Consider the following 26,323-nt stretch of genomic DNA (forward strand, 5'->3'; position numbering starts at 1 on the left):
CTGGAGATCACCAACATTTAGGGGTGGAGGTGAACAGATGAGAAGAGAGAGGCAGAGGTGCAGGAGAAGAAGCCAGGATGGGGGTGTCAAGTATAAAGAAGTGGGTAGAGTCAAATGCTTCGGAGGTTAGAGAAAATGACAGGAAACTCCACCTGTTAGATTTGACATATAGAAGGGTGTCGGTGTGGCCAGGGTGAGGTCAGAGGAGTAGTGAAGGTGCGGGTTTCTGACTGTTAGAGAACCCTCTTCCACTAACTACACTACATTTTGAGTTGCCAACTGGCACGGTCCTCCCCACTATTTCACATGCACGCTACAGTCGCGCGTGCGCACTCGTACACACCAGGTGGCTAACAGGTACGAGGCGTTTCCGGACAGCCAGCGCAGAGCCCCCGCGCACGCGCCTCCGAGCCGGCCTCCTCCGCCGCAAGTCCCTCCCCAAGCCTGCAGAGGGCGCTGCGTTTCGGTGAGCCGGGAGGTGGCGCCGCTCTAGCCAGCGCCTGGGCTCTGTGGCGGGCGCCGCAGCTCCGCATCCCCCGCGCCTCCTCCCAGCGCAGGTGGGTCCGCCCGCGGGGGGGCGGGGGTGCCCGGGAGCCGTGGGACGGGCGGGGAGCGGCAACCTTTGGGGCGCAGAGTGGTCCCTAACGTCCAGGTGCCCCGGCTCGGGCTCTGGCCCGGGCGAATCGGGCTGTAGGAAGGGCCATACGGATGGAAGTTCTAGTCCGGGTGTTCGCTTCTTGCTGAACGCGCAAAGCCTGTCCCAGGACCTCTTTACACCCTGGGGGTCTCTGCCCAGGCACGCTTGCTGCTTCCGGGACACCGCTGTGGGCGGAGCTAGTAGGGGGCGGGGCTACGTGATTGACACCTCTCTCCTCAGACTTCGAGGGCTACCACTGGACCCTTCCCCTGTCTTGAACCCTGAGCCGGCACCATGGTGAGAACCCTGAGCCTAGCCCTTCATCTCCGCACGCCCGCGCCCTCACCCGCAGTGGCCGTGCACTTGGTTGCCCCATATGAACCTAGGGCTCCACAGTGTGGGGCTTTTGCAGGTCAGCTCCTGCAAGACAACCTGCACTCTTCCAACCCGTTCATCCTTATAGCACGGACGCCTGAAGGTGAAGACGTCAGAAGAGCAGGCGGAGGCCAAAAGACTAGAACGAGAGCAGAAGCTGAAGCTATACCAGTCAGCCACCCAGGCCGTCTTCCAGAAGGTGGGGCCCTCAGAGGTAGCCCCGACCCCAAGTAGCTCCTTTAGTACAGTATGGAGGCCAAGAGCTGGTCCCTAGAGTCAGACTGCCTAGATCCAGTTCTGGGTTCTCTCACTTATAACTGTATGACTTTGGGCAAGTTGCTGGATCTCTTTGGGCCTCAGTTTGCACATCTGTAAAATGGGGCTAATAATTGCACCTACTGCATAAGGCTGTTGTGAAGATTAAATGAGAGAATACCTGTAAGGCCATAAAGCATGGTTCATAGTACCTGTTGTATAATGTGGGATTCACAAGAATATTGGGTGGTTTTAAGTTTACGTTATTTAGTCCTGTAGTGGGAAAATGATATGATCTCTGACCCTGCCACCTATCTTCTCAGCGCCAGGCTGGTGAGCTGGATGAGTCAGTGCTGGAACTGACAAGCCAGATTCTGGGAGCCAACCCTGATTTTGCCACCCTCTGGAACTGCCGACGAGAGGTGCTCCAGCAGCTGGAGACTCAGAAGTGCGTAGGGATTCAGGATCTCAGAAGCCTGCCCTGGCCCTGTGCCTACACTGCGTGGGTCCAGGGTTGGAGGAGAAATGGGGCAGCCATTGGCATAGATGGAGGACAGTAGGGGGCTGGGTGCAGAAAGTTAGGGGTGAGCTGAGGTTGCGTGTAGGAGAGCCCTGACCCCCCTTCCCTTTGGGGTACAGGTCTCCTGAAGAGTTGGCTGCTCTGGTGAAGGCAGAACTGGGCTTCCTGGAGAGCTGCTTGCGGGTGAACCCTAAGTCTTATGGCACCTGGCACCACCGATGCTGGCTGCTAGGCCGCCTGCCTGAGCCCAACTGGGCCCGAGAGCTGGAGCTCTGTGCCCGCTTCCTGGAGGTGGATGAGCGGAACTGTACGTGCCTGCAGATTCTGTCCCCACAGCCCTCACCTGCCCACATTCTGGTACTGGGGCCTCAGTAAGGCCCAGAATGGGGAGGGATATCCAGGATGGGTCCACTGAGCTGGTGCTGAAAGGGATGTTGGAGCCAAATGCCTCCTCTGTGGAGTGCACTGAAGTGTTTCTAGGGGTTCTCTGAGGGGACTCTAGGGGTCCCAGCCAGGTAGCTCCTCTTGCCCTGCCTCTAAGATATGCTGTCACCTCTTCCCTCCAGTTCACTGCTGGGACTATCGGCGGTTTGTGGCCTCACAGGCAGCCGTGCCCCCTGCAGAAGAGCTAGCCTTCACTGACAGCCTCATCACCCGAAACTTCTCCAACTACTCGTCCTGGCATTACCGCTCCTGTCTCTTGCCCCAGCTGCACCCCCAGCCGGATTCTGGACCACAGGGGCGCCTCCCTGAGGATGTGCTGCTCAAAGGTAAGCAGGGTTAGGGGTCCTCCTTCCTACAAAAGGGAGGACTCTGCAGTGCCACCCTTCTAGTCCCCATGCCTGATCCTGTTCCTGAACCTGTCACTCAGGTTTATTGAGCACCTACTTCATGCCTGGCTCCAGGGGTGCCTAAGAATCAGTCCCTGACTGCAGGGAGCTCAAGTGTCTGATGGGGAGGATAAAACTGACATACGTAGCCCCTGTGCAAGGACAGCATATAAGTGACACTGGGGGCTGGAAGTACTCCAAGGAGAGGTGGTAGGGTGTTGGAGTGGCCAGGAGCCCACCAGTGTCCTGACCACAGTCCCATGCCTCCCGGAACCCTGCAGAGCTGGAGCTGGTGCAGAATGCCTTCTTCACTGACCCCAATGATCAGAGTGCCTGGTTTTATCACCGTTGGCTCCTAGGCCGAGGTAAGCACTGAGGAAAGGGGCTGGGTGTTTAGGGCTTAGTAGGAATGGGAGAGGGTTTAAGGAAATCTGACACTGTGTCTCCCTGCAGCTGACCCCCAGGATGCACTGCGCTGCCTGCATGTGAGCCGGGACGAGGCCTGTCTGACTGTCTCCTTCTCTCGGCCCCTCCTAGTGAGTCCTGCAGCTTTTGTCAAGAGCACTGTGGGATTGTGGGCCTGGTGCTGATGGAGCTGAAGTCTGTCTTTGTCCTTTGTGCCAGGTGGGCTCCAGGACGGAGATCTTGCTGCTCATGGTTGATGATTCTCCCCTGATTGTGGAGTGGAGGACCCCAGATGGCAGGAACCGGCCCAGCCATGTCTGGGTATCCCAGGATTGGTGGGGCAGAAGTGGGATCTGGGGCAGGGCTGGGTGGGACAGTCAAAAAAGTAGTTAGGCCAGGGCATTTCCTTGACCCAGTACTCCCAGCTCTGTGACCTGCCTGCTGCCTCCCTCAACGACCAATTGCCCCAACATACATTTCGCGTCATTTGGACAGCAGGTGATGTCCAGAAAGAATGCGTGCTTTTAAAAGGTGATGGAACCTGCAGCCTCCACCCCTTGCAGCAGTCCCCATCATTCTTTTCCTCTCCAGGGTGCACCCTTCAACCATCTACTCTTTCCCCAGGCCGCCAGGAGGGCTGGTGCCGGGACTCCACCACGGACGAGCAGCTATTCAGGTGGTGATAGGGAAGCACAAAACAAGGAGAGGGGCTCTGGACTCTGGGCATTAGGCAGCCAGGGCAGGAGGTTGGGTCCTTAAGGAGCTGTTTCAGTCTAGATACTGGGGATGTTGACCAGTGCTTCAGGGCTGTGGGCCTCAACACCTCCCTACCCTGCCCACCCTCAGGTGTGAGCTGTCAGTGGAGAAGTCCACAGTGCTGCAGTCTGAGCTGGAATCCTGTAAGGAGCTGCAGGAGCTGGAGCCTGAGAATAAATGTGAGGCCCCATTCCATGAGAGTCTGCTCCCAGAGCCCGCTGAGGGAGCCCCTTTCCAGTGTGGCCCTGAGAGGACAGCAGGAGGGCCTCAGGAGGGTGGGAGCAGAGGAGGATCCAGGAGAAACCCTCCTTTTCCCCGCCCTCTCCTCAGGGTGCCTGCTTACCATCATCCTGCTCATGCGGGCACTGGACCCCCTGCTGTATGAGAAGGAGACCCTGCAGTACTTCCAGACCCTCAAGGCAAGTTGTGCCCACAGAACAGGCCAGGGGGAGGCCCAGCAGGCAGGAGGCAGGCGGCTGACATGCATACCCTGCCCACCCCATCCACTCCAGGCCGTGGACCCCATGCGGGCAGCATATCTGGATGACCTGCGCAGCAAGTTCTTGCTGGAGAATAGCGTGCTCAAGATGGAGTATGCCGAGGTGCGTGTGCTGCACCTGGCTCACAAGGTATGAGCTACCACGCACGCCTTCCCCTGGCCCTCATCCTGCTGGCCTCCCCACGTCCCTGACTTTGCCCCCAGTCTCAGGTGCCTTCGTGGACTTCCTCCCAATCAAGATAGAGTTCATCCCTCCCTCCCAGCTTTCTCCTCTTCCAGGCCTTTCTGTCACTCAGCCAATTCTTCTTCTTGTCACTCACTTTCAAATCCTGAGTCACCAGGACCTCCTTGTGTTGCTTCTTCCCCAGGCTGGTCACAGCTTCATCTTCCTTCAGAATGACCCCTAGCCCACTCCTCCCACACATTCCAGCACATCTCACCCTGGAGCAACCCCCAATACCTGAAGGCCAAATACTTTCCAGAGATTCCTGAAAGGTTGTCCAGGCTCCACTTTTCCTAGTCCTTCCCAACACATTAGTTTTATCACATTACCACAGCCCACCTCCATTCCTGCCAAACTCATCTCTGCCTCATCAGGACCAGTCCCCATGGGGGACCAGTCTTTGTTTACCCAGCACCCTCCACTGGCCCCTGTATCTCTGAACTCCAGGCCGCCTCCTCCTCACCCACCCCACTGGTTACCCTACTCACAGCACTCACTGTCCCGTGTCATGTACTGCTGTGGACTCTAAGGTCAGCTTTCCATATGCTCCCATCCTCTCCTTGGCTGGGGTCCCCAAGGGTCTGTGGGGCACAGAGGGCATGTGCCTAATAAATGCTGGCTGAAGACCCTCTCCCAGGTCTCCTGGGAAGCCCATCACCTCCTTCCTCCCTTCACCCCCTAGGATCTGACAGTGCTCTGCCATCTGGAACAGCTGCTCTTGGTCACCCATCTTGACCTGTCACACAATCGTCTCCGAACCCTGCCACCTGCACTGGCTGCCCTGCGCTGCCTTGAGGTAAAGTACCCATGTCTCCATCCCTGTCATGGGTGGTTCTTTTCCTCTTCCTCTACCTCAGAAGTCTGCCCATCCTACAAAGAGATGTGCAGGACCTTCCACCTCAAACAGGTAACTGCGTGCCTTCCACCTCCATCACGCAGCCTGACCCTGTGAGCCCCTCTGAGCTCCTCAGTTGCTAACCATCCCCGGCTAACAGCACCTGTCCTGCCTCCCTGCCCTCCCTGCCCCCAGGTGCTGCAGGCCAGTGATAATGCCATAGAGTCCCTGGATGGCGTCACCAACCTACCCCGGCTGCAGGAGCTGCTACTGTGCAACAACCGTATCCTTCCTTCTGGGTGCCTTTCAGACAGTGGGTAAGGTGAGGTGCCACCCTGGGGAGGGACAGACAGCAGGCAGGGTATGTGCCACCCTCTGGCAGGGCAGGAGACAGGGACTCTGTAGTGTGAGTTGAAGGGGGAGAGCCTGGGGCTGTTGGGCTATCACTGACTTGCACTAGTGGAGTTTGGTAGAGTGTAAGTGACTTTCTTAAATCAGAGTTCCACCACAAATGGGCAGCCTGCAGCTGTTCTTCAGGTCCGTGTAGTTTTTTGAAAATCAGGAAGTTTCATACTTTAAAAAACATCTAGAGTTCTGATTCTCCTCTTAAAAATTGGAAGTTAGAGCAACCTTACACTGGTATTTTCACTCAGCAGCCCTTGGTCATTGCTGAATAGTAAATGTCTCTTTGGACCAGGCTGGATTTCCACCTTATCATACCCTCCACCACTCCCTGATACTACACCAGTCTGCTTGGGGTGTTGCGGCTCATTCTTGCTTGGCTGACCCTGTGGGCAGATGTTTGCAGTCCCTGCCTGGAGCCTGACTCCCTCCAGGGAGCACATGAGATGCCCATCAAACAGACTTCCAGGCAACAGTCCCCGGCTCTTGAGGGTACACAGGAGCAAATGAATTGGGAGGAACCTGCCAAGCTTTCCTTGACTCTCCTGCACAAGGCCTCCAGCAACCTGCAGCGCTCCAGCCTCTTGCCTCCTGCCCCAGGCTGGTCCTCCTCAACCTGCAGGGTAACCCGCTGTGCCAAGCGATGGGCATCTTGGAGCACCTGGCTGAACTGCTGCCTTCAGTTAGCAGCATCCTCACCTAAGAGGCCCTGCCCCCTACCCTTGCCCTTTAATTTATTGGGACTGAATAAAGAATGGAGAGGCCCTCTCAGGCTACCAACCTGTTGTCACTGCTACCACTACACCACTACCTTCATCACTACAGCCATTTATTTTTGGAAAAGAAAGGGAAGAGACATGGGGTGTTGTCAGCTCATTCTTTCTGCGCCATCCTGTTGTTTCCTCTCAGGGAGAGCCAAGGCCTCAGTGTCTGGGGCAGAATTCAGGGTGAGGGCTGAGCTTGTGTTTACCTTCTGGTTTGGGGTTGGGGCTGGGACTGGGTCTAGATTCCAAGCAGGAACAGGGCTTGGGATCAGGTTTTGCTTCTGGCTGAGCAGAGCCTGAACACAGCAACTGTGAGTTTCTTCAGCTAGAAGCATCATACAAGTTTTTCCCATGACCCCTGCACCTTCCAGATGTTCTCTCTGCCCTGGCCACCATTCACCATAGCTGAGGAGGCTCAGGGGCTCCATGTTCCCAGGAGTGGGCCAGGGTGCTCTTGCTCCGCCCTGCCTGAATCACAGTATCGGTCCCCATGGGTAGCATTCTACGGTTGAAGTACCTTTGAGAATAGTTGATACCATTTGATCCTCACAGTCTCAGGGATGAGATTATTAGGCCCAGTGTTCTGATGAGGAAACTGCTGTTGAGACTTGCCCATGGTTCTTGGCCAGAGCGCTTCAGCACTGAAACCAAAGTTGTCTCTACCCTTGGTCTAGGATTCTAGACTCATGTTCTTGCTTCTGTATCACTAAGGAATGGTTGGGCAGCGGCCTGGCCTCAGCTCCTTGAGGTCCTGAGCTGAGTGTCTGCTCCCATGGTGTCCCCCCACACATACCGTGTACACACCTTGTCCTGACCTAGACAGTCCTGAGTGGTGGTTGGGGGAGGGGACTGGCTCAGGGGTTAGGGCACTGACTCAAACCTGGCTGGGTGGGGACAGAAAGATTGATTAAAGCTAGGGAGAGAGTGTGACAAAGGCATCCTCCTGGTTCTCTGGGATCCGCCTGGGTCCACGTGTGCTCACACACATCCGGACAACCAGGGCCCTGCCCCTTCCCGTATCTGCAGTGATGCAGAAACACCCAGCCCCTGCACAAAGCCCTCTGGCTGACCTGCCTGGAAGTTTGATATCCAATGGTGTGTCTACTGAGGGTGTTGGAGGTGGGGCACTTGCCCCCACCCCCAGGCAGGTTCTGGTGCTTGAAGCTGGACAAGAAAAGGCAGTGTGGGTGGGGAGGGCTCCCTGCCAGTTCCTGGGGCTTTTCTGTCCCCACTCCCCACGGCGCCTCCCTGCCTGATGCACCACCAAACAGCCCCTCCTGGATTCTGCTTCCTTGTGTCTTCTTGTCAACCTGTTTTCACTGTCTTCTGCTCGGCGTCCCGTGGGCAGAGCTGGGACACCAGTGGGAAGGAAAGAAAGAAGGAAGAAGCCCCTGGCTGACAGGCCCAAGGACAAGACCCAAGGAGAGCCTCCCTGAAGATGCCTAGCCTCCTCCTCTCTGCCTTGGGATTGCCTCTGTGCCATCCTTGGTGTTTCCCCAGTGTCGGGGTGGAGTTAGGATGCACACAGCACAGGTGCCTGAGCCGGTTGGTCTGGATTCCCAGGAAGAATTCCAAGTTGGAGAAAAGGGAATCCTCGAGTCCAAATGAGCAGAGACTCCTCTCAGTGAGAGAAAGGGACTCTGTACCCCTGGAAGGGGGTCTCAGTTCCCACCCAAGCCTGAGTGGAAAGGCGTAAGCCTCCCCCAACTCCCCAGGCTACAGTGGGGGTGGGGGACGTGAAATGAGATTGCTCCTACTCTGATCTCCCTAATCCCAAACTTGAGGGGCAGCTCACTCATGCCTGGGGCTGTAGAGCAGCTGAGAAAGAAGGGACAGACTTGGGGGTGCGGGGAGTCAGAATATCTGGTAGAGCCAGCAGGTCAGGGGTTAGCTGGTAAAGCCAGTCTGAGGGCCTCTCTGCTGATGTCACCAGTCTGCAACCTGGGATCCCGGGACCTCCCTGGGCAGGATGAGTTCCAGCACCAGGCCGCTCGGCCAGTTTCACAGGGCTGAGCCTGGCTTGGGCTTCATGGAGCTCGGTAGCAGGAGCCTGTGAGAGCAGAGGTAGGCAGCCTGAGCTTGGGACCAGAAGGTCGGCCAGACAGGGCTATGGGTGGAAGGACCTGCCTGCCTCGCTGCCCTTGCAGCTTCTTCATCCGGGAGAAGGGGCTCCTCACATGCCCAGTCTGGCAGGAATCAGGCTGGTGCCAGGGGCCATCACACAGGTGGATCCCACCAAAGCCCAGCTTAAGCCCAGACAGACCTCACCCCTCCTCCCTCCCTAGCATCTTCTCCCCATTTCCCACTCAGAGGCCTTGCCTCTTCCCTCCGCCCCTCACAGCTGTTTGGCCCCTCCCTCCCATATAAGTCACTTACCAGGCCTGTCCCATCCATCCCGACCTGTTCCATCTCAGCCCCGGGACTCAGTGCTGCGGTTGCCAACACTGCTGCCAGGTGAGGGGCCACCACGGGCACTGTGGTGCTGAGCCCAGGTGGCCCACACTATCGGAGGCGGTGCCGGGATCCAGCAAGGTGGGGTGTGGGCCAACTGTGTACCTGTCTGCCCCAGCCAGGCTGTTCCCCAACACCAAGGCTCTGCTTTCCCTGGACTGGGCACAGCTCCGGGCACCTGCCATGCCCTACCCCTTCTGTGGGGTCTTCCCTGACTTGGGAACGCCAAGGACCCCAGGCCCCGGGGCCACCTGTCTGTCTTGTGAGGAACCTTGAGTTGGGGAATTTCTGCTAACAAATGAGTTCTAGAAGCTGTCAGTATTGTGCACCTCTAGACTGCGGAGCCAGCAGGTGGAGGGACCAGGCCCAGGGATGCTGGAGCACCCTGATGTGTGTGCAACTGGGTCTTGAGGCTGTGACAAGTGTCCATGCAGGGAACTATGTGGATTTCCTGGGATGGATCCTTGAGTGGGTTTCTTCAATGGGCAGTTTTTCGGATGTGGTTTGGTGGGAGTGAGAGGAAGGCTTTTCTCTGCAGTGTGAGAAGCTTCTCTGGGTGAGTCTGAATGGTCTTCGGGGAGGGTCTCTGGATGTTTTTGGAGAATCTCTGGGCCAAGGTGGGATTGTGTCAGTCATCGGGCTGGGACCGAATCAGCTGTCTGGATGGAGGGTTTCTGGGTCAGCTGGCTGGGGCTACCTGGGTTAAGGAGCCACCCCCGCCTCTTCCTAACAGGCATGATGGACGGGCCACGTTCCGACGTTGGCCGTTGGGGTGGCAACCCCTTGCAGCCCCCTACCACGCCTTCTCCAGAGCCAGAGCCAGAGCCAGAGCCAGACAGACGCTTTCGCAGAGGAGGAGGAAGCCGTTCCTTCTGGGCTCGCTGCTGTGGCTGCTGTTCATGCCGAAATGTGGCAGATGACGACTGGGGACCTGAACCCTCTGACTCCAGGGGTCGAGGGTCCAGCTCTGGGACTCGAAGACCTGGCTCCCGGGGCAGTGGTGTCAATGCAGCTGGAGATGGCACCATCCGAGGTGAGGCCAGTCTGTCCTCCTCAGCTGAGAGCTGAAAGGCTTTAATGGGACCAGAGACTCATCCTGGCATTTCTGGAGGGATAGGAGGCTAATGATGAGGGCCTGGGCTCCCCATGGGCCTTCACTGACCCAGAGCTGTGCCCTTACAGAAGGCATGCTAGTAGTGACCGGTGTGGACTTGCTGAGCTCACGCTCGGACCAGAACCGCCGAGAGCACCACACAGACGAGTATGAATACGATGAGCTGATAGTACGTCGCGGGCAGCCTTTCCACATGCTTCTCCACCTGTCCCGGACCTATGAATCCTCTGATCGCATCACCCTTGAGTTACTCATCGGTCAGTGGGACTTGGAGTGGGAAGGGTGAAGGCCCTATGTTTGGTGGGGAGAGGCTGGCATTAGAGTCAGAGAGGTCTTTAGGCTCCTCCCTGCCCCACTCCTCACCTCTGCCAGATAAGGCAGGTGCAAGTGTGTGGGTGTGCCCCTGGGAGTGTGTCTCAGAGACGGTTTTGGTGTTTCAGTTTTTCCCAGGCCCATCCTCCTCAAGCCTCCTGGGGCATCGGTCTCAGAGTACTTCTCTTCAGGGCCTGCCTCAGTGCCTCCTTTGGCATTGCTGCTCTGTCCTTTCTGCGTCTGTTCTCATTCCCCAGGATGCGGCTGGTTCTCTCTTCTATCTCTCTCTCTCCCTCTCTCCTTCCACGTCCCCCATCTCTGCCAATTCTGTCTCCCTCTGTCTCTGTCCCTTTGTCCCCATGACCCAGGGCAGGTGCCTCCCTCACCGCGTTGCTTGATGGAGCTTGACTTCTCAGGCTGGTGATTATGCTGCTGCCTGGGGCAGGCGACTCCTTTTACTCTTTGATTAGGGCCTAACCTTGCCCACCTCACCCTCTAATTTCCCAGGAACCCCTACCACCTTCACCAGGGATGCCCTGGGCTCTAGAACCTGCAGCCCCAGGGAGCAGGCAGGGTTGGCCTTCAGGATCAGGACGGCCCTTTCATACGGGGCAGGTGGATCTGCCCCTCCGGCTCAGGCACTGTGACAGGCAGGCAGAAGGTGACAAGAGCCCTCATCTCTCCTCCCCACCTCAGAGTTCAGTGTTAGGGGAACGGGTTTGGGATGTTGGACTGCGGCCCTGCCCTAACATGTGGGCAAGCATTGGGTGGGGACAGAGCTGCTCTGAGGGAGATTGTCAGAGAATAAGACGATGGCCCAATGTAGGGACATACACAGTGGCTCATACATATTTTGGGTGGGGCTGGGAGAAGTCCCAGGTTCCATCCCCTCTCCTCAGGAAGGCCTCGCCAGCTAATTGTTGATTTCCTACTCTAGGAAACAACCCCGAGGTGGGCAAGGGCACGCACGTGATCATCCCAGTGGGCAAGGGGGGCAGTGGAGGCTGGAAAGCCCAGGTGGCCAAGGCCAGTGGGCAGACTCTGAACCTACGGGTCCACACTTCCCCCAACGCCATCATCGGCAAGTTTCAGTTCACAGTCCGCACACAGTCAGACGCTGGGGAGTTCCAGTTGCCCTTTGACCCCCACAACGAGATCTACATCCTTTTCAACCCCTGGTGCCCAGGTGAGCAGCTGGGATCTGGAGCAGAGGGTAGATGGGAGGGAAGGACAGGGAAGGTCTTCCTGTCCTCAGATGCGGCAGGGTACCTAGGTGCCTGACCCCAGGAGAAGCCAGCCTCCCATTGAGCAGATGAGAGGACCGAGGCCTGGTGCAGAAAGGTGGCCAGCCCAGGATCACACAGCCAGCCACACCTCTCCTGGCGAAGGCCCCTGGCAAAGGCCAATCTCCTCTACCATCTGTCATGCTACCCCTGTTCTCCTGCGGCAGTCCTGTCAGGCTAGGGGCATCCCCACATTTTCTTCTGTGGACATGAGTCCTGCAGAACTGGCCAGGAGTAGGGGAGGCCCAGGGAGAGAACTGGAGGGAACCAGTTTTGTGTGTTCTGGGGACACAGAGGACATTGTGTACGTGGACCATGAGGATTGGCGGCAGGAGTATGTGCTTAATGAGTCTGGGAGAATTTACTATGGGACCGAAGCACAGATTGGTGAGCGGACCTGGAACTACGGCCAGGTATGATGTAGCTGGCCAGGGTCACATGCACCCAGGGGAGCTGGGGTGGGTGTGGTGGCTGGGGTATTGGAGCAGGGTGCTGGCCTAGGGTTCAGGCTGTCACTTCTGCCCTCCATCCCTCCTTCCAGTTTGACCATGGGGTGCTGGATGCCTGCCTATACATCCTGGACCGGCGGGGGATGCCATATGGAGGCCGTGGAGACCCAGTCAGTGTCTCCCGGGTCATCTCTGCCATGGTGAGCACCCTCATGCCTCTGAGTCCTACTGTGTGTTTGCCTGCTGCCTCGCCACACCTCCACCCTCATCCTGCCCTTTCTGGATTCCTTGAGGACCCCCAGCCCTGTCCCTGTCCTTGCAAAGGATACTTCAGGAAGGGGTATCCCTCCTCTTCTCTCCCTTGCCTGCCCCGCAGCCCGCCTTTCCTGGCTCCTGTCCCAGCCCCTGTGGAATGCAGGGCCAAACCCAAAACTTGGCACACCCAGGATTCACATTCCTGTGTCAGAGCCTGGGTGGGAGGGGGGCAGGTGGCTCAGGAAAGGGCTGGATGGAGCTCAGGGTGATGTCTGGATCCTGAGGCATTTAGGGCTAAGGGGTGGTTGCAGGGTCAGGGCTGGGCTAAGGACCACATGGCAGGTCCTGAGCCCCTCCTCCACCTCAGCCCCGTCTCATCCTGTCCTGGGCAGGTGAACTCCCTGGATGACAATGGAGTCCTGATTGGGAACTGGTCTGGTGATTACTCCCGAGGCACCAACCCATCAGCGTGGGTGGGCAGCGTGGAGATCCTGCTTAGCTACCTACGCACCGGCTATTCCGTCCCATATGGCCAGTGCTGGGTCTTTGCTGGCGTGACCACTACAGGTAGTGGAGGGACTGGGACAGGAGTGGCACGGGCCCTACAGGGAGAAGGGAGGAAAGCCAGGCTTATCCAGCCCTGCCCAGCTGTGGCTACAGTGCAGGGTGCAGGCGGGGGTGGATGATAGGCTGGTCTTAATTATCATTAATTAGTGTTAACAACAGAGAGAGGCCTAAGGGAAGGGAGGGAGAAGGGACAGGCAGGGACTGAGCCAGGCAGGTGGCCTAGCTTCCCCTGACCCCAAGTGTTCTGTAGCCCAAAGACCTTCTGGCCCCGGTGACCCTGACCCTGGCAGTCTATGCCCAGCTTGGCAATCCTAGTTGCCCTTCTCCCCCTGATATTCCTGACACGATGCCTCACTTGCCCCCAACCCGTGCCTTGAACCCCAACCTTCGCTCCGCCACAGTGCTGCGCTGCCTGGGTCTGGCCACCCGTACTGTCACCAACTTCAACTCCGCCCATGACACAGACACATCCCTTACCATGGACATCTACTTCGATGAGAACATGAAGCCCCTAGAGCACCTGAACCATGATTCTGTCTGGTGAGCTGGGGTGGACGCCCATCTGTGCTGAAGAATGGTGACCTGAGCTTTGGAGGTGGAGGGTGGGCAGGGGAGGCTGGGGAAACCGTGGACTCCTGACCCTGGGGCTCAGACCCGGCCCCTCCTCCATGTCCATCCAGGAACTTCCATGTGTGGAACGACTGCTGGATGAAGAGGCCAGATCTTCCCTCGGGCTTTGATGGGTGGCAGGTGGTGGATGCCACACCACAGGAGACTAGCAGTGGTGAGCTGGGCCCCCCCTACTTCCTACCATGCCCCTGCTCATCTCCCCCACCTGAGTAACACAGTCCAGAGTGTCAGTGCTGGGCTGGGCTGGAGAGCCAAGCCCTGTAACCCCACGGCTTCTCAAACGGGTTTATCAGATGAACCACCATGTGGATGTTAGTTTATTTTTACCTTTCTGTATAACGCTCTATTTGCCTAAATTTTACTTATTTATAATGGTTTATTTTATTTATAATGGTTAATATACAAGGGAGGTTCAAAATTCAAAGCTGTAAGAGTATTTGGAGAAAGAGAATTCATATTCACCATTCTTACTTGCTTTTTAACTTATATATCCTGGAGATAATTAATTGAAGGACCCTTTTAAAGTCATTTCGATAAGTAATAATACATGCTTGGAAGGAAAAAAAGTGTGGAATTGAAGAACACAAAATGTAAAGGTTCCCTATTCTCTCTCAGGAGGTATTTGGGTTTTTTTTCAAAAATATTTTTAAAGTAAATTTCTCGGTTCTACCCCAAACCTGATACATTAGACTTTCCAAGGATAGATGCCAACAATGTATATATATATATATTTTTTTTTTTTTTTTTTTTTTTGAGACGGAGTCTCGCTCTGTCGCCCAAGCTGGAGTGCAGTGGCCGGATCTCAGCTCACTGCAAGCTCCGCCTCCCGGGTTCACGCCATTCTCCTGCCTCAGCCTCCCGGGTAGCTGGGACTACAGGCGCCCGCCACCTCGCCCAGTTAGTTTTTTGTATTTTTTAGTAGAGACGGGGTTTCACCGTGTTAGCCAGGATGGTCTCGATCTCCTGACCTTGTGATCCGCCCGCCTCGGCCTCCCAAAGTGCTGGGATTACAGGCTTGAGCCACCGCGCCCGGCCAACAATGTATATTTTTGAAAGTTCTTCTGGTGATTCTGACGATCAGTCAGATTTGGGACCCACTCCAAAGGGTGACCAGAGAGATGGAGTGATGTCCTCTGGGGCACAGAGCGGTAGGTCAGCAACAGAACAAGTCCAGTCCTTTTAAACACATATTCTTGCTTTCACCAAGTTCCTTCCTGTCTGTTCCATTGCTCACTGTGAATTATATATACCATATAGAAAAAAGTCAGGGCTCAGATAGGTTCAAAGAAGAAAATAGCCCTTATGACCCTGCCTTAATACATGATTACCATTGATATAACCCACGGGTCTCTTTTCTGTGTCCACATACATGTGTTTCTGCAGAAATTAGAACTACCATACACTCTGTTCTCAAACAAACCCCCACCCCTTCCTAGCGTGATACTCCAGCCGCAGGCCACGAGGCCTGCCTTGCCAGTTGCCTTCTGTCCAGCCTCTCCCTTACTCACCCCAGGTCAGAGAGTCCTCCCTAGCCTACATTCTCCCCTGGCCTCTTCCCAGCGCCCTCCCTCTCACTCAGATATGTGAACACAGCCCCCTGAGCTGTGCAACCCAGTGATGCCTGTGATGCTGAAACAGCCTGGCCCAGACACTGGCAGATCTGAGCTCTGGCCTCCAACTCTGGGAAGTGGTGGGGTGGACATCAGGCAGGGGGCTCGGGGCCAGCCAGACTGGGGCTTGATCCCAGCCTGATCACTTCTCAGATGTATGCGCTTGGGCAAGCACCTCGCACTTTACGGCTTTGGTGGTTTGGATGTAATTTGGGGATAATAGATACCACATAGGGTGATTGGGAGGATTAAATGAGAAATTCTCTATCTGAAGGGACCAGCAGCATGCCAGAAGTGTAGTAGCTACTCAAAAAGTCTTAGCTCCTTTCATTCTCCCTGCACCTCCTGTCTTGTGAGATCCTGGCATGCACTTCGCCTTGCTGTTTCCCCGTCTGTAAAGGAGTGTGTAGTGTTAGGTGTTGTCTAAGATTCTTTCCTGTTGGATGGTACTTACTTCCCACTCTGTCCTCTCCTGCCAGGCCTCCTCCTGTCAGCCTATCTCTTCTAGGCAGCCTCCTGAGTATGATAAGGGCAGACTCTGTTACCCACCAGCTCCCCCCCGGTAGAGAGGGCAGCAGGCTGCAGAGCTGAAGGTTGTTCCGCATCTCTCTGGAATGGTGGTGGCGGTGGTGTCACTATTCACCCCCCACAAGTGAATAGTGACAAGGTGTACTGGCAGTGGCAGGATGATGGCAGCTTCAAGATTGTGTATGTGGAGGAGAAGGCCATCAGCACACTCATTGTCACAAAGGCCATGAGGCAGGGCCACTGTAGACTCTGGGTTGGTTACGATAAAGGATAGGAGGTCCTGTCCTCTGGGGGTCACAGATGGTGGACATCCAGTGTCAGTCAGCCATGAAAGAGTGTGTCAGGGACTTGGTTATCAGGCAGGCTGGTCTGCACATCTGCACCTTGCCCCCGTCCTCCAGCAGAGCAGCCTGGGCTGAGGAAAGAGAATTGACAGCCGAATGGAGCCACTCTTTGTTTTCCATACCTGTGTTGCACTGGCTGTCAACTGACCCCCAAGTGTTTGGGTGAGGGCTGATGGCCTTGTTCCAGAGGCCACCAGGCACTGGGACCAGGCCTGAGTGGCTGGGGCTGGGGCCCTGTGTGGACCCCACCCAGGATCTGAAGGTCCCTCTCTGCCTTCTCAGATCTCTTGCCTTTGTCCCACCTCACTCTAGGCATCTTCTGCTGTGGCCCCTGCTCCGTGGAGTCCATCAAGAATGGCCTGGTCTACATGAAGTATGACACGCCTTTCATTTTTGCTGAGGTGAGGGCTGGGCTGCAGGTGCCTTCTTGGGCTTCAGTTGTGGGTTCTCTGGTCCCGACTTCACCGCTGACTGACCAGCTGTGAGACCCTGGGCAAGTCACTCATTATACAAGTCAGTTTCCTCACCTGTAAAAGGGGATAATCAAGGCTGCCTTGCTTCTTGTACTCAGGATCAAAAAAGATAATGGGTATGAAACTGCTTCACTAGTCGTAAAATCAGCCAATGAGCGTGAGGAATTACTGTTATTATTGCCAAAGTGCTCTGAGAGGAGCTTCCCAGACCAGCTTCTTCCCTGCACTCTGGCCTCATCTGGCTCATCTTGGAAAGTCTCCCCTTGGGCTCTGCCAGGAAGCTGCCACCCTTGGGACCAAGCCCTGTTCCATAGCTCCTGGGATCAGGGGAAGGAGGCCGGGAGTCAGGCCACCCCCAGACCCTCTGGCTCACTCATTCCTGCTCATCCCCACCCCTCCCACAGGTGAATAGTGACAAGGTGTACTGGCAGCGGCAGGACGATGGCAGCTTCAAGATTGTGTATGTGGAGGAGAAGGCCATTGGCACACTCATTGTCACAAAGGCCATCGGCTCCAACACGCGGGAGGACATCACCTACCTCTATAAGCACCCAGAAGGTACCATTCCCCCAACCCAGCCAGCTCTGGGCCCCATGACAAGTGTTCCTGTCAAGTGCTCGCCCACCCAAGTGGGAATTGGAACCTCACCCTTGACCTTCAACCCCCAGGCTCAGACGCGGAGCGGAAGGCAGTAGAGACAGCAACAGCCCACGGCAGCAAACCCAATGTGTACGCCAACCGGGGCTCAGCGGAGGATGTGGCCATGCAGGTGGAGGCACAGGACGCGGTGATGGGGCAGGATCTGATGGTCTCGGTCATGCTGACCAATCACAGCAGCAGCCGCCGCACAGTGAAACTGCACCTCTACCTCTCAGTCACCTTCTATACCGGTGTCACTGGGACCATCTTCAAGGAAACCAAGAAGGAAGTGGAGCTCGCACCAGGGGCCTGTAAGTGCTCCTTACCCAGCCCTGCCCCCTGGACGGCTGGGCACCTCAGGGCTGTGGACATGGAGACCCCAGGAGCAGTGGGGAGTCCCTGGGGGAAGCCGCATGTGGGGAAGTAGGCCTCAGTGACGCCATGCCTCTTCTCCCCAGCGGACCGTGTGACCATGCCAGTGGCCTACAAGGAATACCGGCCCCACCTCGTGGACCAAGGGGCCATGCTGCTGAACGTCTCAGGCCACGTCAAGGAGAGCGGGCAGGTGCTGGCCAAGCAGCACACCTTCCGTCTGCGTACCCCAGACCTCTCCCTCACGGTGAATGCAGTTTGCTGGGGCGTGAGGGGTGGTCAGAGAGTGAAGGCCAGGGGATAAGGACATCAGAGGCGGGCGCTAAGCCAGGAGCAGGCTGGCCTGATAAGCCTTTGTAGGAGAAGGTCAAGAACTGGCTCTGGGGCCTCAGTTTCCTCATCTGTAGCATGGGATCTTATGTCTCTGGTTCTGTGACAGCCTTTGTTGGGGAATAGGCTGGAGTTTCTTCTCTGACTTCTGGGGAGTCTTCTCTCAGGAGGATAAATGTGGGACACGGGGAGGTTTTGCTTCTAAGCAGATTCCCCTCTCTGGTGCAGTGTACAGTCCCCGTGTGTTTGACCAGGGTCTCTGACATGGGGGATGGGCCTCTTTTTCTCTCAGTTACTGGGAGCAGCAGTGGTTGGCCAGGAGTGTGAAGTACAGATTGTCTTCAAGAACCCCCTTCCCGTCACCCTCACCAATGTCGTCTTCCGACTCGAGGGCTCTGGGTTACAGAGGCCCAAGATCCTCAACGTTGGGTGAGTCTTGCCTCTCCTCCTGCCCCTGCTGCCACTCTGGCCTTCCTCACAGGCTGTCCTGACTCCTAGCTTTGCTTCCTCTCTGTCTGGACAAGTATGTTCTGTCAGGACCCAAACAAGCAGGTTGGGGCCAGCTAGCAATACCTCCCTACCCAGCTCAGTCCCACCAGCCTTTAGGGAGACCTCCTGGGCACCTGGTGCTGTGCTGTGCCCTTGCCCTGCCTCACTATCTAATTAGGGAGCAAAAGCGCCACATAGGAATCATTAGTAACTCATTGCTAATATTTGCCTAGCACTGAAGAACTGACCAGGCACTTTCAGGAATATTATCTCCTTTGGACACAAAAACTCTTTAAAGTACATTAGAAGGCCAGGTGCGCTGGCTCACGCCTGTAATCCCAGCACTTTGGGAGGCTGAGGCAGGCAGATCACTTGAGGTCAGGAGTTCGAGACCAGCCTGGCCATCAAGATAAAATTCCATCTCTACTAAAGTAAAAAAATTAGCCATGTTTGGTGGCAGGCACCTGTAATCCCAGCTACTTGGGAGACCGAGGCAGGAGAACCGCTTGGACCCAGGAAGTATAGGTTGCAGTGAGCTGAGATTGAGCCACCGCATTCCAGCCTGGGTGATAGAAGCAGACTCCATGTCAAAAACAAAAACAAAAACAAAAAAAAATTAAAGGTCATCATATGATTAAAAGCAAAGTTTTGGGCCGGGTGTGGTGGCTCACACCTGTAATCCCAGCACTTTGGCAGGCCAAGGTAAGTGGATCACTTGAGCCCAGGAGTTGAAGACCAGCCTGGGCAACATGGTGAAACCCTGTTTCTACAAAAAAGTTTTTAAAACTTAACCAGGTGTGGTGGTGTGCACCTGTTGTCCCAGCTGCTTGGGAGTCTAAGGTGGGAGGATCACCTGAGCCTGGGGAGGTTGAGGCTGAAGTGAGCCATGTTTGTGCCACTGCACTCCAGCCTGGGCGACAGAGTGAGACTGTGTGTCTCTGTTTCTCTCTCTCTCTCACACACACACACACACACACACACACACACAAGCAAAGTTTTGGAACCCTAAGGGTATGGGTTCAGGTCCCAGCTCTAGCACTTACTGGCTATATGCCCTTGGGCAAGCGGTTTCTCTCCTTCAAGCCTCAGTGTGCTCATCTATAAAGCAGGGATAGCAATAGCCCCTGGACCTAGGGTTGTTTAGTGCATTGCTTGGCACAAAGTTAGTGCTCCATTGGTAGTTATTATTTTTATTATTGCCATTATTACCCCCGCTTCCAGATGGAGAAGCTGGTGGTCACGTCTCACGTGGTCTCACAGCTCGTAAGGGGCAAACTCTGCTCTACCCACTGTGGTGCATACCATGCACAGACTCTCAAGCTCATTGCTTGTTTTGTGCCATGAGGGCCAAGTAGCAATTCCAGAGGAGAGAATCCCATCCCTCAGGCCCTTACCCAGCCGTCTGGGCCTGATCCTGGGCTGGGCAAGCCCCTGGGTGCAGTGAGGGCACACACATGCTGCGTTCCTGGGCCTGTGGCTGTCGTCTTTGATACAGACTCACACGTACTGCCCTGTCCCTCCCTAGGAAAAGCACAGAGGGAAAGCAGAAGCAGGCCAGAGCCTGGCCTTCTAGATCAGCCTTCTGGGACAGGGGCAGGCTTCACCTTCAGACAGACAGCTCCTGAGAAAGAACAATGGCTTGGGGTGGGGAAACTGAGGGGAGGAAGCAGAGGACCCCCTGCCCACCCCTCTCTCGCAGCTCTCCTGGTGGTGGCCGCCACCTTTGCCGTTAGGCCAAAGCAGAGAAGGCAGCTATGTTGATCTTTGCCCCAGCCTGGGCCCCTGGGAATGCTATGATGTGTCACAAAGGAGGGCTTTGCTCATGTCACCCTACCAGGGTCTCTGGCAGCTCAGTGAACAGAGCCTGAACCCCCCGGATAGCCTGCTTTGCTCGTCTTGCCCGGCAGACATCTCTTACTCACACCTCTACATGGTTGGGTGGGGGGCTTCCTCGTCCTAAGGCATCCCCAGAGCTGGACTTGCCTCAGCAGCCCCACCAGGCCTTTGCTTCTTAGCCCTGCCTGGAAGTAAGGAAAGGGACACTGTGCTGAGTGTTGGGGGACCTGTTCCCTGTCTTTACCTGTAGAGTTTGTGTGAGTCTACCTACAGTAAAAGATAGGGTTGGATGATGGTTTCTTAAGGCAGATCCTCCCTGGACAGTCTGTGGCTCCTCAGCTGCTGTGAGTCCAGAACAGAGCCTCCAGTACAACTGGGAGCCTCCGGGGGGACATCGCTGAGCTGTTGGTTCAGATACATAAGATTCCAAGATGGGTGTACTTTGCCTCTCATTTGCACATCAAAGGCTGTGGCATGGAACCCCATTATAGCATAAGGTGTGCCACCCCAGTGTGGTGACTGGCCACTTAATAAACATTCCAGAACTCACTCCTCCAGATGGCTGTTGTCACCACCAAAAGCAGTCACCAGGGAGGCTGGAAGTCTGTTCCAAACCCTTCCTGGGAATTTCCCTCAGAGTCTGAATCATATTCTCTAGAATGTCCTCAGAGTGGTCAATCTGCCTTCTTAGGGGTAGATTTGACTTTGCGGAGAGACCTGAAGTCATCAAGAGCTAAGACTAATTAATAAGATAAGCGAACAGGTGGGTAACTGCCCTTTTCCATCAGAACCGAGGCATGCTGTGGAAGGAAGGACAGGCTGACCATTGCGTCACTGAGCACACGTGTGTGTGCATATGGTTTAAATGGCTCTGAAGAAGAGTCCAGGAGGAGTTTTAAAAATATTTCAAGCCTAGGCAATATGGTTGAACAAGTACACAATTGGACAATGCTCATTTCAATGTCTAAGTTCTGGTATCCTTGTCGGGGAGTTGGTTTCATGACCCACACTCAGTTTCAGGAACATTCCAGCTTTAGCAGATGGCTTGTACACAGCTTCACCTCACAAAAGAGGTATGGTAAAGTCCCCACCTCACACTGAGACCAGGGAAGGGAGAGATCTTGACATTTCCACCTAGAAAACAGTTTCTCTTGAAAATAATCAGTTATTGCAATGTAAAGGTTACTTTCTGAAATATTACAGTTCAATTAAGGTATAAATAGACTTCTGAGGGCTGGTCTGAGCTTGAACAACCTTGAATCTTGTATCTTTGAAAAAGTTAGCAAAAATTAAGAATGCAAATTTGTAAGCAGTCAAGACATAGCCTAGCCATTAAGTTATAGACTTAATTTATAGACTTCCTATCATACTACATTCAATTATATATCCCTACCTCCCTCCTTCAGGGAGTTCAGAAGCACCTTCAGGATAATCAGATCCCACTCCTCCTTTTACTTTCACGTCCATTTTATGATCCGGAAAGTAAGGAACAGAGAAGTTAAATAGCTTCTCCTAAGCCTCACAGCTAACAAGTGGTAGAAAAGGGCATAGCGTGGTCACGGGAAACCCCTCTGAACCAGGCTCCAAGACAAATGCTTTGCCCTGAAAAGAACTCATCCTTGGAGTTAGGGATGTTAGCTCATTCTCTAAGAGGACAACAGTGACTGCACAGGTTCTGTGTCTGGAAAGGGTCCCCAACAGCAGGCTTGGGTTGAATAGGGCACCAGAGGTGAGGTTTAGGCAAAGGCCGGAAGGACAAATTCCCACAGGCACGAGCAAATGCAATATAAATGCAATCATGTTCAGTGTATAAAATGAAACGTTCAGATTGCTGGAGGAGCTCAGAGAAGGGTGAGGTTCCTTTTCCTAGAGGCAAGAGGTGCTCAGGGGAGCCATCACTGAGGAAGTGGTGTGCCAGGTCTTGGAGGAAAAGTAGGCCTTCACAAGGATGCCCAGGGTGGGGAGGCAGAGCTGGGTGCTCATTCCACACAAGGCGAAGACTGCAAAGCATGACTGTGGAGGTGAGTCTGGGGAAGATGGCATTCAGTAGGGCTGCTCAGCAGGAGGAATGGTGGGGGATGATGAGGCTGTGCAAGTAGCAGGGGCTGAGTCAGAGTGAGCCTGTGTGTCAGGTTAGAGGGCCAGGATCTCATGCCACAAGCACCAAAGGAGCACTAAATTCTTGAAGGATTTGGTTCACCTCTGAGTGGTTAGCAGAACAGAATACAAAAGTGGGATGGGAGGCAAGGAGTCCCATTAGAGGACAAGTGAAATCATGATTCCCAGGGGAGGTCTGGGAATCAATTTTTCAGAGGCCCATGTGGAAAGGAGAAAATGAAAACACTGGTGTGTGCGTGTGTGTGTGTGTGTGTGTGTGGTTTGTCCACCCGACTCTCTGTCTCTCTCTCTCAGACACACACACACACACACACACACAAGGGTTTATGTCCATTTAAAGATGTCTGTTGTCTGTTCTTGGGGAGGATTTTCCTTTTTCTCCGAAGATAACATCCTTTTAATGTTTTTGTGTGTGAAAATGCTCTTTTGTTCTTTGGAACGATGATCGTAGCAGAGAATAATTACTTTTCTTCAACCTATGCTCTTGTCAAAACTGGAAGTATTTGGAAATATTGTGTTGGGCCCCCAAAGTCTCATTTCGAAGTTTTCTTGGTTTTGGAAACCCCAGGTGAGATGAGGATGTTCTGTCTGGGGCAGGAGCAGTGGTGATGGAGGGGATGGCATGAGAGGCCTCTGCGGTGGCATCAGCAGTCTTTGTCCAGGTGGATGTGGGAGTAGGGAGGAAGGAGTCCCAGACGATGGGGAGAGTTCCAGCACAGGCAGCTGGTGGGTGGCTGCTGAGCTGCCTATGCAGAGGTGCCCTGGGGCTCCTGGTCTTGGGTGTGGAAATTTCAGGTGAGCCTGAAATTGTCTGAATGGGTCCACCTCCTGCTTCTTCCTCCTGACTGCCCTCGATCAGCTCTTACTCCCCACTCCACCCCCAATTACTCCAGGCCCATGACCTTGTCTCTGCCCACAGGGACATCGGAGGCAATGAAACAGTGACACTGCGCCAGACGTTTGTGCCTGTGCGACCAGGCCCCCGCCAGCTCATTGCCAGCTTGGACAGCCCGCAGCTCTCCCAGGTGCATGGTGTCATCCAGGTGGATGTGGCTCCAGCGCCTGGGGCCAGGGGCTTCTTCTCAGATGCTGGAGGTGACAGTCACTTGGGAGAGACCATCCCTATGGCATCTCGAGGTGGAGCTTAGCCCTGTGTCAGGAGCAATCAGACTGGAGTCAGATGAGCAAGGACACTGCCCCAAGATGGGGGCACACTACAGAGCAGCTCCCCGGGAGCTCAGGTGGGGAGTCCAGAGCTCCTGGAGAGGGAGTCAGTCTTCATTTGCACTAGGGGCACAGATGCTAATAAACTGTTTTTTAATGAAGCTGCTGCTCTGTCCATCTTTCAGTCCATGCCACACCAAGACGGATGGAACCATGGTCTGTCCCAGGGCTGCACATGGCCTTTCTGTATCATCCACTGACAAGGGCTGGTATCCCTCACCAGAGAGAGGGAAGCACAAGGGAAGTTGAGGCTCAGAAAGACAGAGTTGATATTCTTTGTATAACTCTCTTCTACCTGGAAATTTTCCTGTAGATGAGTTTTAGAGGATTTTGGCTTTGGTTTGAATGAAACTGTTCCTATACCTCAGGGTTTTTCAAGTGTAGTGTCTACACCACCTCTATTACAATCACTCAGACGTTTATTAATAATCCAGATATATGAGCCCTAGCATAGACTTCATGTGTCAGAATCCCTGTCGCAGAGGCCCAGAACAGACTCACCAAGAGTTTGACTCCTGTGTATACTAAAGATCAAGAACAACGCCCTTTCATTTTTCTTTTCAGCTGTTCTTTTTTCTGCATTCCCACTGCCTACGTTCTTCTTGGGCCAGGAGTAGCCATGAAATCATGTACCTGATATTCTGGTCCTGAACGCATGTCTTCTTGAACCCTTAAGTTTAGAAGGCTTTCAAGACAAAGGGCTCATGGCAAGGAAAAAGAGAGCTAAAATTGAGCTGTTCCTACTAGCTATAAACACCTGAACAAGGTGCATACCTTGAGGCATCAGTAGTGTAACATGCACAAGAAGAAACAAGCCCTTCCCTTAAGGTGCTCCTGTCCAGTGGGGGTGGCAGATATGTAAACATTCTAAATACAGTAAATGCGTATGACACACTTACCAGGAGCCAGGCTCCAAGCACTTTATATTTATGAGTTCATTTAATCCTTACAACAACCTTATGAGATACGTTCTGCATGGTAGTAGAGGGATGTTCAGGATGCCGAGGGGCCCAGAGAACTGTGATTCTGCCTGGACTGATACAGAAAGGCTTAGTGAAGGTGATTACCAGATGACCCATGAAAGATGAGAAAAAGTCAAGTCCAAGAGGCAGAGGACAGAGGAATCACTCACCACGTGTAAAGCACAGACATGTGAGACAACACAGCATATTTGGAAAATGCAGACAGCTGGATGAGGACTAGCATATGGGTACATGATGAGTACAAAGTGGCAAGGGATGTGCTTGAAGAGGTAAGCTTGGGCCAGTTCATTAAAAATCCTTTTGCCATATTTAGGAGTTTGGACTTCCTTCTGAAAGTAAGGGGGAGCTTTCAATTAGGGACGATATGATCAGTTTTGCATTTCACATGATTCACGATGAAAGCAACATAGAAAAGAAATTAGAAGGGTTGGGCTGGAGGTAGGAAGACTAGAGTCCTCTTGGGATGAGAGACAGGAGAACCTGTCTGAATTAGGGTAGAAGTAGTAGAATTAGGGTAGAAGTAGTACGAATGGGAAAAAAAGGGGGGGTGGGTTTGAAGGTTGTATAGGAAATAGAACTGATGAGACTTGGTAACAGATTGAATTTGGAGAGGAGGGAGGGCAGAGATAAGGGTGGTGCCTGCATTTCTGACTCATGGGTGCCATGAACAGAGGTTGACATGCACAGAAATTCAAAGCCCAGGAGGAAGACCATATTATAAAAGGGAAGATAGGCCGCGCATGGTGGGCTCACGCCTATAATCTCAGCACTTTGGGAGGCCAAGGCAGGCGAATCACAAGGTCAGGAGTTCGAGAGCAGCCTGGCCAATATAGTGAAACCCTGTCTCTACTAAAAATCAAAAAAAAAAAAAAAAAAAAACAGCCAGGCATGGTGGCATATGCCTGTAATCCCAGCTATTTGAGAGGCTGAGACAGGAGAATTGCTTGAACCCAGAAGGTGGAGGTTTTAGTCCGGCCTGTAACAAGCTTGGGAGTCCTCACTCCTGTCCTCACAAGAAAAATGCTCAACAAATTGAAAGTTAATAACTCTTGTTGGATCTATCAGAGAATTGAGGGCACGGGGCAAACTCCTGCCCCTAAAACCAGAGAGACAAAAAAGCAGATACAGAGAATCACAACTTAACAACAGAAGCCCCAAAACAGAAACTTCTGGGGAGCCAGTACCAGGGTAGGAAAACTTAAAGCGTAATTGACTCATAGCTGGAGGCTTAGGGTGGACAAATTTGTGAGCTAAAAACTCTATAGTGGCCGGGCATGGTGGTTTATGCTTGTAATCCCAGCACTTCGTGAGGCTGAGGCACGCAGATCACTGAGCTCAAGGGTTCAAGACCAGCTTGGGCAACATGGCAAAACCTGATCTCTACAAAAAAGACAAAAAGTAGCCAGATGTGGTGGCACATACCTGTAATGCCAGCTACTCTGGAGGCTGAGGTGCATCACCTGAGCATGGGGAGGTTGAGGCTGCAGTAAGCCGAGATCACAACACTGCACTCCAGCCTGGGCTACAGAGTGAGATTGTCTCAAAAAAAAAGAAAAGAAAAAGAAAAAACATCTAGGGGTCCCATTCCCATTCTTAGGGGGACCCTACCCTTTTTTTGGTTTTTGTTTTTTATTTTTTATTTTTTGTTTCTTGTTTTTGTTTTACCCAGGCTGGAATGCAGTGGTACAATCACAGCTCACTGCAGCCTCCAACTCCTGGGCTCAAGCAATCCTCCTGCCTCAGCCCAAGTAGCTAGGACTACAGGTGTCTTTAGCCCATGCCTGGCTTTTTTTTTTTTTTTTTTTTTTTTTAGAT

General features: G+C 54.0%; 2 protein-coding genes across 3 annotated transcripts; both read left to right on the forward strand.

Annotated features, from left to right (window-relative positions):
- The first annotated feature begins 416 nt into the window (after window positions 1-416).
- Window positions 417-6,517, forward strand: RABGGTA (Rab geranylgeranyltransferase subunit alpha). 2 transcript variants are annotated; one of them, XM_023227323.1, is made up of 17 exons: window positions 417-557; window positions 878-934; window positions 1,101-1,211; window positions 1,591-1,715; window positions 1,907-2,094; window positions 2,354-2,557; window positions 2,899-2,982; window positions 3,071-3,153; window positions 3,242-3,343; window positions 3,448-3,553; window positions 3,647-3,698; window positions 3,869-3,957; window positions 4,109-4,197; window positions 4,291-4,407; window positions 5,183-5,296; window positions 5,531-5,618; window positions 6,292-6,517. In XM_023227323.1, the coding sequence occupies exons 2-17, from the start codon at window positions 932-934 to the stop codon at window positions 6,438-6,440; spliced, it is 1,704 nt and encodes a 567-aa protein (XP_023083091.1). In that variant the 5' UTR covers window positions 417-557; window positions 878-931; the 3' UTR covers window positions 6,441-6,517. The 2 variants fall into 2 exon arrangements, with proteins under 2 accessions (XP_023083091.1, XP_023083092.1); XM_023227324.2 differs by lacking the exon at window positions 6,292-6,517 and adding an exon at window positions 6,033-6,277 and having other exon boundaries at window positions 5,531-5,652.
- Window positions 6,518-9,542: 3,025 nt separating this feature from the next.
- On the forward strand, window positions 9,543-23,626 carry TGM1 (transglutaminase 1). Its single transcript, XM_023227322.1, has 14 exons — window positions 9,543-9,985; window positions 10,135-10,323; window positions 11,316-11,564; window positions 11,956-12,074; window positions 12,203-12,310; window positions 12,758-12,932; window positions 13,334-13,472; window positions 13,613-13,716; window positions 16,357-16,445; window positions 16,922-17,075; window positions 17,186-17,467; window positions 17,615-17,775; window positions 18,151-18,287; window positions 23,221-23,626. The coding sequence occupies exons 1-14, from the start codon at window positions 9,616-9,618 to the stop codon at window positions 23,447-23,449; spliced, it is 2,505 nt and encodes an 834-aa protein (XP_023083090.1). The 5' UTR covers window positions 9,543-9,615; the 3' UTR covers window positions 23,450-23,626.
- The last annotated feature ends 2,697 nt before the right edge of the window (window positions 23,627-26,323 follow it).

Source organism: Piliocolobus tephrosceles, chromosome 6 (assembly GCF_002776525.5).
Source record: "Piliocolobus tephrosceles isolate RC106 chromosome 6, ASM277652v3, whole genome shotgun sequence".
NCBI classification, from domain to species: Eukaryota; Metazoa; Chordata; class Mammalia; order Primates; family Cercopithecidae; genus Piliocolobus; species Piliocolobus tephrosceles.